This window comes from Hermetia illucens, chromosome 3 (genome assembly GCF_905115235.1).
Source record: "Hermetia illucens chromosome 3, iHerIll2.2.curated.20191125, whole genome shotgun sequence".
Taxonomy (NCBI): Eukaryota; Metazoa; Arthropoda; class Insecta; order Diptera; family Stratiomyidae; genus Hermetia; species Hermetia illucens.
In genome coordinates this window covers 49,892,695-49,907,398 of record NC_051851.1, presented here as the reverse complement: position 1 = coordinate 49,907,398, position 14,704 = coordinate 49,892,695, and the positions used below count along the sequence as shown (strand labels likewise).

The window sequence follows — 14,704 nt, the reverse complement described above, 5'->3', positions numbered from 1 at the left end:
AACATTTGAAAAATTTGTTTTATTTGATAGAGTCATCGATTCCAGCACCTATAATAAAAAGCCCGCTGTAGCGATTGTGACGAACTATTGCTTCTTGAATCTTAGCGAAAATTTTTTTTTCTGGTAATAAATATGCGATCTTCACCCTCTTTTCGAGCATACTCGTGGTTGTTCCAGCAACTTCTAAATGCCCTACCTCTTAGAATTTTACTCAAATCGTTTTAAAATTTTTGGAGAATATTTTAGACATAAGCGAAAAAAAGGAAAAATTATTTTTTTAAATTTTGAAACTCACCTAACTCCTTAATGGGTATAATTTTAATTATGTTTACTTTACAAATGTCACAAATGAACTACCAATCGACACCATTTGCAAATCACTGCCGCTTTGCCAGTCATGGCGGGGCTCTGGCTGTGGCCTCCACATTAATCCGTGTCCGAAGAGGACGGTGGGATTATGTCAACAAGGCAGGTAATCACGTTAAACCCCCTGACCCTTCATTATGTTAATTGGAAACATGGGGTAAAAAATATTTCAAAATTCAAGACACTTAGAAATGTTAAAGATATAGCTGAGAAGAATATCTACCTAAACAAAACATGTTTCAAAAAAAAGTGACAAAAATAACAAACTTAAAGAGCAAATGGAATGAGTAAAATTTTGACTATCAATCTTAAAATGAAGTTTATGTATGCGCCCCAAGGACGGAGGTTTGTGAAGATTTCTAATCTGCATTCCTTGTTAAAAGTCATTAGTATGTACTTCAAACCATTTTTAACGTTATTTAATCTACATATAGCACCATTGTCCGAGCAACACTCCAAAAATTCAGTTTCGAATATCATCTCCTTCTTCCACTAGCAATTTAATTAGACAAAATATCTTAGCGTTCACGTCATTCAACCGTGCACGACTCCTATGTCGCTGCAATGATTGCAGACACCTCTTGCATTATCCAAATAAAATAGTTCGTTTTCTATTATTTAATCTGGCAAAGTTCGCTGTCATACCTTTCTTCACGATTTTCTCTATTTTCTCGACTTTTTGCTAGCGTGTGACAAACAATTACTCGACGCACTATAAATACCCCGTCCGCGAACATTATCATTCAATTAGAGAACATCTCATATGCCTATAAATACTTCCAGACAATAATGAAATCCAAGGACTTAACGTAACAAATCCCAAGATCAACCGCCAAAAATCATGACAAAAAAAAGGATTCGAATTCAATGTGCTATGGCAACTGGTCGCAAAGTTTTCTAATGCAATTGGTACTCGTCTGTGGTATGAAGTCTTTAAGTAACAATCAGTTTAATTAATTTGGTAAATGAAATCGAATCGTGAGTAATAGTAAAATTTTGGTAAAACCATAAAGTGATTCCAATCTTATTAGATTACGATAACTTCGGCGTACCCTGGTATGCCTTTTTTAAGCGGGCATATTCCATGCATGCCTACCGGGCAACTATACAACCATTTCTAGAAGATTAGAAGCTTCCGTTTAAAATACGCAGACTAGCCAGAAGCAGATACTAACTCGCCCATTCAACACCCTTTACGCAAAACGTGTCACAATTGAATTTATCTAATAAAGACTCCTCTAGCAGATTCATGACCACAAAACGCATCTATTTTAAGAATTTCACGCCGTGCCGGTGATGCATATTGCAATTGACGGTTAAAAAGTGTTAGATTGACTTAAAGGTGAGTTCTACGGTGTTTTATTCGACGTGTGTTCCTCGCCTTGCGAATTCTCGCATCGTTTCACAGAATAGGACTTTTTTCTGGCTACCGTTCAAACATTGTTCAGGTTCTTTTCGGATATGCGCCACACATTACAAAATACGAAAATAAACGGCTAATTATGTAGTTTAGGATTTCTCGTTTCGCTGTGTGATTTATGTTTCGCAAGAGTATTTTGCATGAACAAAGCAGTTTCTAGTTTTCTAACGTCTGTTGTTTCCGAGACATTTCCCCTGCAGAAATCTCGCATTTTCTGGAGCGCTCTCCATATGCTTACTTTTAGTTTCCTGCAGATTTAGGTGGAATAATAAATGAGTTTCTCGACCGTTTCAGTGTAAACGTTGCATTTGTCAGGGTAGTGTATTACCTGACCATACATATTCATAATATAATTATGAATTAATTATGCTACTTGTCTACATTAGCTGAAACGTAATTGGAAAATAAATTAGCATATATAGTATGTATCTAAACATTTATTTTATCACAAGACCTCTTAGCAAGTTGTAATCTCATCTGATGGAATGCACTACGGTTTGTCTATTGTCATATAAACAGAAAAAATCAAGCAGACCCTTTTCCAAGAAAACGTGTAAACCTGAGATATTACACCCAATTTTTTCCCGACTTGAATAATAGATGTGCTGAAAAGATAAGATTTAATAAGGCAATCCGAAAAAAAATCTGAGCTAGAAAAATATTGTCACGCTCACAAATTGTTTCAAATTACTCAAATGAGTCAAATAAATCTCGTGGATATTTCCATTAAATGAACAATAACTCTCGAAAAACCCGTCCCTAGTCAGTCCTGGATGAAGAAATTTCCACAGGGAAGCAGTTGAAGTAGACACAGGCATGAAAAAATCGTGGCACAATTCCTTTATCATATTACAAGGATACCAGCTGACAAATTACACCTCGTAATCAGCGTCAGTTTAAATGGTTCGTGTATCGCTTCCACCAACGGTGCAGTGGGGGATTTTTCTCCACTGCTGAAGGCGTCTACTTTTTTTAATTCATTTCACCACGTATCTCATCGCCATTGTAATCCTAATATCACCTATCTTATTCCATCTTGGCAGAATATCTTGTAACTTATCATTTTTCACGGTTGTTGGTAGAAAACGCGACTAAAAAATACTCACGATTATAAACAAGGATGAGCAGAGCGAACCAGAAAAAATTATAGCCAGTTCCTGGGTAAATAATACACTAAGTGAAATGTTTACGACAGTGAAAAACACCTCCACTCCGTGAAGGGTTGCCATTGTTCGCCGAATGCATATCCTTAACTTAGGTTTTTAGTCCACAATCTATAAATTTCAAATCTATTATTTCAATTAAAACAAAGTCAAAATCGTAAGAAATAAAATGTTCACTATGCCCATGAATGGGTTCCATGTGACTTCGAATTGAGAATAAGCGATCTTGAGTGGTAAAGCCAGCAAGTGACGTGAAAAGTACCGAAATCAGATGTAAAAGTAAAATATGAAAATATTTCTGTAAAGGCCCAGACTAAAGATAAAGAAGAGACTGAGTCAGACAAGTAACTAGGAATTCTGCAAAAACCCATGCTCGAGTTGGTGATCTGAAGGATGCTCTGCTGTCCGAATTCCTGCGAGGTGTGAAGCTGGTACCGAAATAGCACCTCCCAGGGAAAAATAAAATAAGCGCATTGAATGTATTCGCTATCCTTTCACTGGTTTACGCATTTGTGGACGAAAACTCATCTGAAAAACTTCCAGCGACTGATATGGACTACTACCTTCAAATTCCCAAAACATCATCCAAACTCTGCTGTGAAGGTAAGGTGATCCACCGAAACTTTGCATGTCCGGTCTACCGATATAAGCCACAGGCAATACTTAACAGTTCTGCTTGCAGCATATATTGGGGCCCGCAAGAGCTGTTGATTGACAAAATGGGTCAGTCCACATATATTATTGACGTTGCTATACATTGAACGAAAATACGTAGAGAAGAAGATGAGAACTATGAACCACAGGCTCGGGAAATCAAAGAAATTTGGTGTCTCATGAAAGTGATTGTGGTCCCATCATATTGTAGACTCCAGGTTTTGTAATTAAATCTCTCACGGCTTGCTTTGATGTCCTGGAACTCTCACACAGTCTAGTTCAAAACCATGCAGAAGTAAACTATTCTGCATGGGGGCTTGATGTTGCAGACAGTACTAAACGGGTTCTCCTACTAACCTACCACCGACCACCACTACCGGCGCTCCTTTCTTTTTTAAGTAGGTAGGAACCGCCGAAGCTAAATTATTGACACTTGGTGCTGCTATTTGATCTTGCCTTTTATCACCTCAAAAATAATTCAGGAATGCAGAAACCGTTTAAACTCTATCTCTACATTCAATACGATACAACTGGTCACTGTGGCGTAGAGAGAGGTGAAATCTCGGATGCTTTAGCAAAAGAGGGTTCAACCTTCCCCATGCTTGGACCGGAACCATCAATTGGAGTATCAGTAGATTGGCTAAGGCTGGCAGAGCCTAAATGCTACTAGACACACCAAAGTTTTCTTGTCAGAATCTAACATGCGTATCGCAAAGTTTATCTTATCGAAAAGCAGGAGGAATTGGTGGAGAATTGTAGGCATTTTGACAGACCATAATTCATTTGCACGAAGTATTTTCAGAATAGAAATTATTCGAGATGACACGTCTCCTCCGCGGAATCCACGGAGAATTTTCTATGTGAATGCGCCGATTATGGATGTATCAGGCATCAGATCTTCACTGCCAATGTTCTCAAGTTGCGACAAGTAGCTTCACATCCACTATCGGAAATCCTGCGATACGTTAACGCATCTGGGATATTTCGTTAGATGAGGGTGTCGGCGGCCATTTACATCAAACGCCAAGCTGCAAAACAAACACAGACACTTCAAGTATAAAAAGGTTTTGTCTTTCCCTCTGTGACGAACGATAAGTACATGACATTTTCGTGTGTACATAGTTAAAAATTCTATTGCTACCTATTTCACCTTTTCAGCAAATGTCAAATCTAAGACTGATTCTGAAAAGTACTAATCGAGACCTTTCATTTGAAAACAACACAATTTTACACCACCTTTTGCTTGTATGAGGATCTTCATAGTTCCCGTCTTCCCACGAAACGTCATGTCAGACAGTATAACCGTTTCTGAGAAAAGGGCGTGTGACAGAGAGGCAAACAGACATGCAGCATCATTGCAACCAGGTGACCAGCCTACAGGATCGTTTTAAGTACCCTACGTAAAGGAAAGCATTCTGAATCAAGCTGAATCTAAGCCACTGCCAAGTCGCCCAGGGCTTGTTAGCACAAAAAAATGTACGAAAAGCAAATCGATGTTGCTACTGTCAGTGAACAATAGAAAAGCTTCCATCAAGGTGTTTGGGAAGCAGATATAAGTGAAAAGCGCGGTATGGGATTGCAGTAATCGAGCCTTGCAGCAAGTAATGAAACATCGCGAACAAAACTTTGTGAGGGTTAACCTCTACCTCTTAATTTGCAGCTGCTATTGTATAGTATTGAAACATTCTAGATAGATAGGCGGGAGACGCTAAAATTATTGCCGTCGACTTCAACGCTTCAACGAAAAGCCGGGTAGCAAATGAAGGGGAAGAATTCTACTCGAGGTGTTCTCGTGCCTAAAAGTCACCCTGGCCAATATGGGAAACCTAAGCGGTTTTAGGTGTGAAGAACTTGATTGCATCGTGAATCTTACTTTCGTAAGTGATTCCTTTGTGAAGCGTCTACACTGACATATTAAAGAAGAATATACGCATAGCGACCAGCAAGCGATATATATTAATATTGATAAGGAGCCCAAAGTAATAATTCCTCATCTGAAGAAACACCGGACGGCAATAGAAAAAGCATCACAGCTGTCCCAACATACTTAGCATGCGACACTTTCATGCGAAGATATACACACTCTCGGAAGCGCAACCCTTACTACTGGTGGAACGCTAAAGTGCCGTACAGAATGCCCGAGTGCCAGAAGGCGGAGTCAATGCCAAAGAAACACGCCAGAGTATGCATAAAGATACCTCGAATATAAACAGTTATGCAGAAATTGCAAGGGGCCATTACGAAAAGTAAGAATTGCTGCTCCAAGCAACTCTGTGATGAGGCTGACTCGGATCCATGAGGAGATAGTTTCGACATTATTTCCCCAACATCCCTCCAGTAACCACAGATGAAATTCTGGACGCAGTGAAAAGGGTCCGGGATAACGCAACAAAACGCTAAAACTGACAATTAAAATGGCACCAAGTATGTTCGAATAGGTATTAACAGACTGCCTAAAAGAAAAGTAGAAAATACAGCACATTTAAGTTGAACAGCTAAGAACTAAGCAGTCCCGCGAAACAATACCAGGACGGTGGTCCGCGGGGAGAGCGTGGAGAAAATATGGTAAGTTTTAGTCGGTAGGAGTCCGGCATGTGTGTCCTAGATTCGAGATGCGTATGCATAATGGATTTCCTCCAGTCGAAAAAAAAGACGGACAGACCTATGTGCACGTCACGCCACGGAAAGGTGCTTCACGGATTGGTCATTCATCAACTCACACTGGGGTGACTACACCGAGTCGGGAGATGTTGCAGGGACTAGTGGTTTATACATTTAGGCGAAGCTTGACGATCCTGCGACCCTCCCTCCCACCTGAAGTTAATGTTGGTGAAAGAAGGAAATCAGGGAAGTTCTCGGAAGGCTAATAAATACGGAAACGCACAGCGAAAAAACCATACAGAGAACCAGTACCAAAATACGACGAATCCTTGTTCGTTCAACTCGGAGACAAAATTATAGAATTGTCTGAATTCATAAAGGAAGAACACGATGTGCACCAGGCCATCAAAAACATGGTCCGAAACATTCGTAAACTATACAATAGTGCCGTATACGAAACAATGCCTCGAAGACACAACCATCACTCAGTGACGCCCCTCAAAATCCAAAGGGTGGTAAGGTTGGAAGGGAGCGAATGATTCTTTGGGATCCTCTCAGGACGCGGAAAAGGCCGCTCACCGGCAAGGAGTAAGGCCAACAAATTGACCAAAATCTAGGAATTAGCTTCAACTCCAGTCGACTCAAGAGGACCCTAAAAGGTACCAAGAAAGCATAGAACTTGGGTGGCGGAAAAAAACGTGTGCCATATAGAAGAAAATTACGGCCCGAATTAATTATCATCTCGAAAAAACGTGATATGACATACAACAATATTCTCAGAAAGGTCAAATCTGATCCGCAGTTGATGGATTTTGGAGAGACCGTCAGCCGAATCAACCGCTTTCAAAAAGGAAATTTAATGGTGGAGCTGAAGAAGTCTCTTGGCAAAACAGCTGAAAATTTTCTCCGCAGGGTGAATAAGTCCTTAGGGGAAGAGAAACAAGTGCGGACCAAAAAACACGAGATTGTAAAGACATTGATGGAAGGAGGATATACGCGAGGCCTAGAAGAACAGTTCGGTCCCCTCAGTTTGCAACATTCCGCGAAGAGCTGAGAAAGGCATGCGGAGGCACACAAACGGCAGCCATCAGTTTACCAGTTGAAGCAACATTCGAACTGCGGCTGGTAAAGTAAAAATAGATTGAGCCGTTTGCCGACTCAATTAGCAGATGTCCTTCAAGCGCTGTTTTAAATGCCTTGAATTTGGCCACATAGCGGCGAAATGCCCCGATGACTGTTACAGGTCAAAAAGGCGTAGGAAATGTGGAGGAGGAGGATATATGTTCAGAGAGTGCAAGGCTGAGCCTGAAAGTATACCTTGCAAGGGGATAAAAGGCATCGATCGTCGGCACATTGCAAGCAGCAGCAGATGCCTAATATTTAGGAGAGAGAAATGAGGTTAGCACAAATCAACCTCATCCACTGCGAGGCAGCGCAACATTAAGAGTGGTGCCAGATGTAACTGGCAAGGTGGTAATATGGACGCGTGGAAATTAAGCCATCCAAGAAGTGATGGAGTTTCCAGAAGCTGGATTCACCAGAGCAGAAATAGCTAGCATCCATATATATAGTTGCAAAGCATGTTGACCTCGGATGCAAGAAGCTGAAACCCAAAAATCATAACGGAGATTTCAACGCGTGGGGTGTGAGGCAGTTGAACTACGGACACCAGCTCCCGGTTTGAACCACAATCCAGCTCTTAAACTCACTGTTAAGACCCGACTGATTTTCAAAAATGCATGGCTAAAAGAGTTTTCCCTGCTCGGTGGAAGAGGGAAAGACTAGGTTTGCTCGCGAATCCCGAAAAGCAACCGCGACATTCATCATCATACTGCCCGATTTTCCTTATAGACACACTAGGAAAGATGCTTAAAAGGGCCATCTACAATAGCCCTCTCCCTATCATAAAATATAAGGATAGCCAATCGACAATTTGGATTTCGACTAGACCAACGATCGACGTCATAAACCTGGTTTTGAAGCGGGCTCAAAACACAATACCGTCAAGTAAATGCTTTGCGTGGTGACGTTGGACGTCGAAAATGCCTTTACTTCAGCCAGCAACGAGTGTATAATAAGCCCATTGGCTAAAACGGGTGTTCCTAGTTATTGAACTAAGCTCCATGAAAGTTACCTCTCGGAAAGGGCACTATAGTACGATACGGATGAGAGATCCACTTAATACACTGTCACAGCGGGAGTACCCAAGGTTTCAATGTCGAGTCGTCTCCCATGAAACGTGGTTGTCGTCGCGAAACAACCTGAAGACGTTCAATGATGATGACTTTGAATACTCAGGAGTTTCAAAGAACTCGGGAGGCAGGGAACGAGGGCTCAGTTCGGAGGAGGAGTCTGGCAAGGATTGGTCCGATTTGGAACGTGAAGCTGCCGAAGAAGATCGTAATCATCGGTATAAAGAAGATGATCCACTAAAACCGAAAAAGGGAGACAGAAGAAAACATAGCCCATAGAAAAGTAGTCGCCATAAAAATAACGACAGACACAGTGACAAGCATGGTAAACGAAATTAAGATCATCACAAAGATAAGCACAAGGATAGGAATGATAAAAATCGACACAATGATAAGAATGATGCATACCTGAGAAATCGGAGAATGTCATTCTTTACTGTCCATAATTTTTCTCAGAGAAGAGAAGCCTGAAAACTCTCTGAAAGTCAGCAGAAGCCCGCATAACGTCGTCCGGAGAATGGTGAAGTCGGAAGAAAACTCCAAAATGAAAAGGATTCAGGGGGTACTTGAAAGGCCGAGGCGAGCAAGGGCACCGAGAACTTAAAACTGGATAGCTCCCGAAAAAAGGGTCCTACTTCGCTTTAAATGTGCACATTTTGACTCCTTACTCTGATAGACCAGCGGTTGCTTCCGCCAAACTACAATTTTTAGTTTTCAATGTGAATGTAATAGATGATGAAGTTTGTTATAAGCAGATACTGTGAACGATATTGAAGCAGTGGAAAGATCTGTAATTAATTAATTGACTCATAAGTGTGAATATGACAAAAAATATCGAATTTTTAATCGTAATGTAATACCATCCCAGAATGTCACTTGTAAAATATGCACAAATTGTAGTTTAATACAATTTAACCAATTGGCTAGCAAAATTCCAATGACATTATGGACTTCTCCTTTCTTTGGTTATTTCTATTTTATTTTAAGAAATCTAACAAATATTTAACCTCTTTTGATTGCAATTTTTCACAAAGTACATCCTATTTAAAAGATAATATTTTTTTTTTGGGGCCATGATCAAAGCTGGATAAATTGTCTTGTTAAAAAATTGGCTTAGAGGTGCGATAGCCAAACAAGTTCACAGGTGTTACTCTTTACTCTCCTTATATATTTCGCTATTGTTATTCTAGAATCCACTACGGATCTATTCCTTAAGATTCATATGAACAGCAATACTCGAAATTTAAATATAAGATTTTTTCTATTGAAAACAAAGCATAACGCAATAAATATGAATATCCTTCTACCCAAATTTGGCAACTCCAATTCAACCCCCATGTTGCAACCTTAAAAGTAGCTCCAACCATATTTCCATCATTTTACATTTAACACTATTCCAGCGGCAAGGCACCTTTTACACTCAATCCAGACATTACAAGATTATGCTAAGCGAGCGCCGGAATCCACAAAAGAAAAGAAGGTGCAGATTAAGTGGCTACCACGAGACGGTATGTGGAATAAATTTCTGGATCGCATCTTGAGATATATTGTAATTTTTATGCACCACGCCACAGCGTAAGCTGTAGACACACGTAGAGGCTACAGCTTCCCCCTCCCTTTAGAGTGTTTACAGAAAACGTTAATAATCGTTTTCACTTTAAAGTGATTTATTGTAGCATCGAGTGGGATTACGATGATTGAGCTTATGCTTAAATTATCCCGTGATTTTTTGGCTGCAGCTCCAATTTGTTCCGAAAGTGAGGAGATATGCTTTTAAGCGGTTTGGAAACATGTTTTAATTTTGTTTATGTCTTTTGTAAGGCGAAAATTTGATTTAGGGGACTTCATGGGAAGGTGCTTCCCTTGAATCAACAAGGATGTTTATAAAAGTAGCTAATTATGTTGAAATTGGGAAGACAATTTGATTGGCAAGTATTTCCCGGGGTAGGATACGACGTACTATTTTTAATTTTATTTTTTATTCATAAATTTAAGAAATTAAACTATAGAATTTATGGCACTTTCTCAAAGTTTCAAGCAATCGAAATTTATTTGCTGCAATTAGAGAAATCAACAGGGAAGTTAGTTCCATTTGGTTTTGTTAGCTTAAAACTAAAAAAAGAGCGAAAACTTTTTTCTGTCACTATTCCAAAGGAGTAGAAAAGTAGACAAAGAGCCTTATCAATAATATGTCTTTGAAAATCTTCTGTATAGAGAAGGAATCCAACAACTGCAACGATAAATCTCTTTAATCAACCTTGGTGTAAAATAAAACCTGAAATGTTGTGTTAACATAGATCCGAAGTCTGATACCTCCCAATTTATCATAATTGTGACACACTCCAATATCCACGTTGATCACCTCAATCCCTTTATATATATGTATCACTTTATACATATGCAATCCCTCAGGGATCGTCAACGATCCTTCACGGGTCGTTTACGATACGGGGAGTGCGTCCCCGAGGTACCCGAGCAAGTAGTTCTGACCCCCTAGCTGGCATAATACTTGCGTCCTAGGTAGTAGCCTCGAGAAAGTTTCTCGGTGAAGAGCGAACTGCTAATGACCGATACACGCCGGGACACACTGGGAGTCCCCGGAGCTGTCGACAACTCCTTGTCGACGTCGATGGGGTGATATGAGCCTAGCTCTGCCAAGGTGGTAGTTGTGGCGTGTATCAGGAGCCAGCCCTTTCGGGACCCTGGGCGGGTAGTGCGCATTGAACCGGTGTTAGTAGACCGCAATCGCTCCCTTGCACACAATGCGCTTGCAAACAACTCAAATGGAGAATAAAAACAAACGAAACGAGGAGATAGTGGAAATGGAGAGGGAGCTGGCTGCGAATATTCGCAGCGCGAGAATGCGCCGTTCGCGTGAAGCACATGCGATCTGCAACGTTCCTCCAAAAAAATGTCGGCAAGGGGGTGAAAAACGGGCTAATGGAACTGGAGGAGCTCCTGGACAGGATTTCATACTATAGGCGAACATGTAAAGTAAGACAAAATCCGCAGGAAGGAGAAACAACGGCGCTTCCCGACGAGAACATCACGAGTACCAAACGGATCGCTGACAGCCCATTGCAGAGCGAACTTGGTAAAAAACGAAAGGAAGAAGGAACAGCTGAAGGAGACTTCACTCAGGTACTCTCCAGGGCTGAAAAGAAGAAGGCGAAGAGGAACATAATACAACAACACGTCGTGCTATCAGAAAAACCTCTGCTTAAAACTAAGGCGGACACGAAGGACGGAGCACCAAAAGAAAAGGTGGGGATACGAAGGGGGACTAGACCCGTCAGTTTTGCTTATTAAACCGACGGAAGGCAAGACTTTTGCGGAAGTCCTCAGCAAAATCCGTTACAAGATTAAACTCGATGATAACGGAGCAGAAGTGCCTTTCATTCATAAAATGAAGGGTGGTGGAGTCTTAGTCGAACTAGGCCCGAAGACTATAAAAAAAATCACGTTCTGTGAAGCAGTCAAGGGGCTTCTGGGAGAAAAAGCTTTGGTTTCCAGCCTGGAACCCACGTGTTCTTTGGAAATCCGAGACCTTGACTGTCTCACTGGTGGACGGGTGGCGACTTCTGGAAGACTTCTCGGTAAGTGGCCACCAATACATTGCTTTCGAAGTGGTGAACACAAACTCTCGGTGTGCACCACCCCGGCGATCTTTCTGTGCATGGAACGTCCCGAAAGTGAACAGTTTGTCGAAACTCTCGGAACAGGTGGGGCCACGCTGGAGGGTACTCCTGGAGACGGTGGCACCGCAACTGACACTGTCGTAAATTCAGTTATGAACCTGATAACGACGGTCTGCGGAGCCTCCATGCCCAGGAAGACATCGAGGCGCGGCAAACCTTCCATGTATTGGTGGACAGTGGAAATCGCAGAGCTCCGGAAGGAGTGTCACAGGCTCCGCTGCTTAACACAACGTCTAGGCGACCGGGAGGAGGCATGTACCATAATGATGGAGTACAAATCAGCCAAAAGGAGACTCCGCAGCGCAATAAACAAGAGCAAAGCTCGCTGCTGACAGCTCTCAGATGGCAAGATCTGGTCGACGAGGTGAAAGGGGATCCCAATTTTACACGCTCCGTTACTTTGCATGCCAGATTCCAGTCTATCGGTTCAGGGCTGCATGCACCTGTTGGACCCGAGATTAGATTTTTAGTTAGTTGTTAGTTTGCCGTTTCTTCATCGCTTTCTGTGTACCTCTCGCCCTGTAAACGTAAATAACCCAGTTTCTCGCTTCGTACTTTAACCATAATCCGCTTCAGCTTTGGGGTTACCTCAAGAGAGTTAGTCTCTTCGCAAAAGCGTCTTCACGATGATCGTTTAGCCGATCTTATGCTCTTCTTTAGAGGCTTCTGTGCCTCTTTATAGTGATTCCAGCTAGCGTCTGAATCACACTTCAGAGCACGATTGAGGAGCATCCTTGTCGTTCTCCTCTGTTTTGCCAAATCCGAGTTCTACCATGGTGTTTTGCTCTTCTTTGGCATCTTGAGTGGACAGCTTTCTTCGAAAGCTTGTCTCATGCTAGTTGTGATCATCTGGATTGTCTTTTCAATTCCAGCAATGGATTTGATGCGCTTACCAGGGATCGTGACTTGGGCGCTCAATTGTATTTTATACGTCACTTAATCTGTCTTCCGGGATTCCGAAATGGAGTGGATGGAGTTAGATCGATGCCCATTACTAAATCAATGCGTCTGTGATCCGAGGGTGTGATATCGTTTAATACTCTCAACTCTCCGACCAGAGTTGCGATGTCAGGGGATGCCACCGTGATGTTGATGACCTCTCATGTCACCACGTTGAATAAAGTGGCTTCATTACCCAAATTAAGGATTAAGGTTCCTACTAGATACTCCAATAGTCTCGATCCGCTTGCATTGATGTAGGAACTTCCCATAGTAGTGCATAGTAGTACGTAGTGAGCCCGTAGTAGTGCCGACAGCCCTGTTTTTTCCGAACCTTCCTATAACTTAGTACATATTGCACCTATAAAAGAATAAAAAGATTAATTCTTTTTAGTATTAAATGTGCTTTGTTTCTGCTTCATTTCATTTTTACATAAAATGCATCGATTATTTGCAAAAGACGTTAAAAAATACACATTTTGTCGATAAAAAACGACATTTTTGAGCATGAATAACTCGAAAGCTACGAAAACTTTTCACAAAATATTTTTCTCTTAGAATCGGCCATTTAATAGATTTCTGTGGTTATTTCATAAAGATCGGCGTTATATAACTTTTGTTTCTTATGCCACCCCCAACCACCACCCCAAATTTCATGTCAAACGGCCTTGACTGAAAGAATTCGGAGGTTGAAAGCTTTATTGACTGAACTAAACACCAAGTAAAGAGGACCATGTGGAATGGACGTGAATCCTTAAACTGGATGGAGGCTAATAATGTGGGAAGAAGACCTTGCAGTTATCCATGGTACTATAGTGCACATATTTTTAGAGAGTTCGTGATCTTGTCATCATCACATCGTGCAATTGTGAATTAAAAAATCAAATATTTTTTGCACACGCATACATGGTTCGACCCATGTACTTTTTTTAATAAATCGCTCTACTTTCTAACCACACATATCCCAAAAAATTAGAACACAAATCCTATTTATAAAAACCACTTCAAACTTTTTTAATCTTATATATGCATATGTACATACAGAGAATGCCGAAGAAACATCACTTGTTTATATCATGTTATCATGTCATAATCACCGTAATAACTTCAATGTCTTGGAATATTTATTGCAAAAACATTTTGCTTTGATCATGTGCAAAATATGAAATGATTTTGGAGCTTATAAATCTAAAACAGAAATGAAAAAAGATTTTTAGGCTAAATAAATCTTAAATGGATCAAACTAAGCCATCTCGAATCAATTTTATCTATTTGGACCAGTACCTTTTATCAATTTCATTGGCATTTCAAGCTTTTCAATTTCCATTAATCATCTATTTCTGGAGGCTTTATTCATTAACCTGTTCAGATTTGGATATTTAGCATGCGATCATCTCAAGTGTTTTTAAAGAAAAATTGTTTGAGTTGAACCTTGAGGTATTTGAGGGAATAAAAATAGGAAGCTGCTTACGTGAATCTGAAAATTTTGCTTTAATGAAGTGTATGGTATTCTTCGGGAATTCGGAAAGGAATGGAATACTTTAGGCATGATAATTTCACTGAAAATCACTTAATTCAAGTGGAGATTTACGCAGGAAAATAGACAGGAAAAACATGTCCTTAACTTTGTAGAGGCATGTTGTACAGTGTTAAATTTGGTTTAAGCAAAAC

The 14,704-nt window shown here is 40.7% G+C and overlaps 1 protein-coding gene across 1 annotated transcript; it reads right to left on the bottom strand.

The window, feature by feature from the left end:
- Positions 1-2,259: 2,259 nt before the first annotated feature.
- LOC119651034 lies at positions 2,260-2,933 on the bottom strand. The gene is made up of 2 exons (XM_038054351.1): positions 2,461-2,933; positions 2,260-2,391 (listed from the first exon to the last, which is right to left on the bottom strand). The coding sequence occupies exons 1-2, from the start codon at positions 2,632-2,634 to the stop codon at positions 2,260-2,262; spliced, it is 306 nt and encodes a 101-aa protein (XP_037910279.1). The 5' UTR covers positions 2,635-2,933.
- Positions 2,934-14,704: the final 11,771 nt, after the last annotated feature.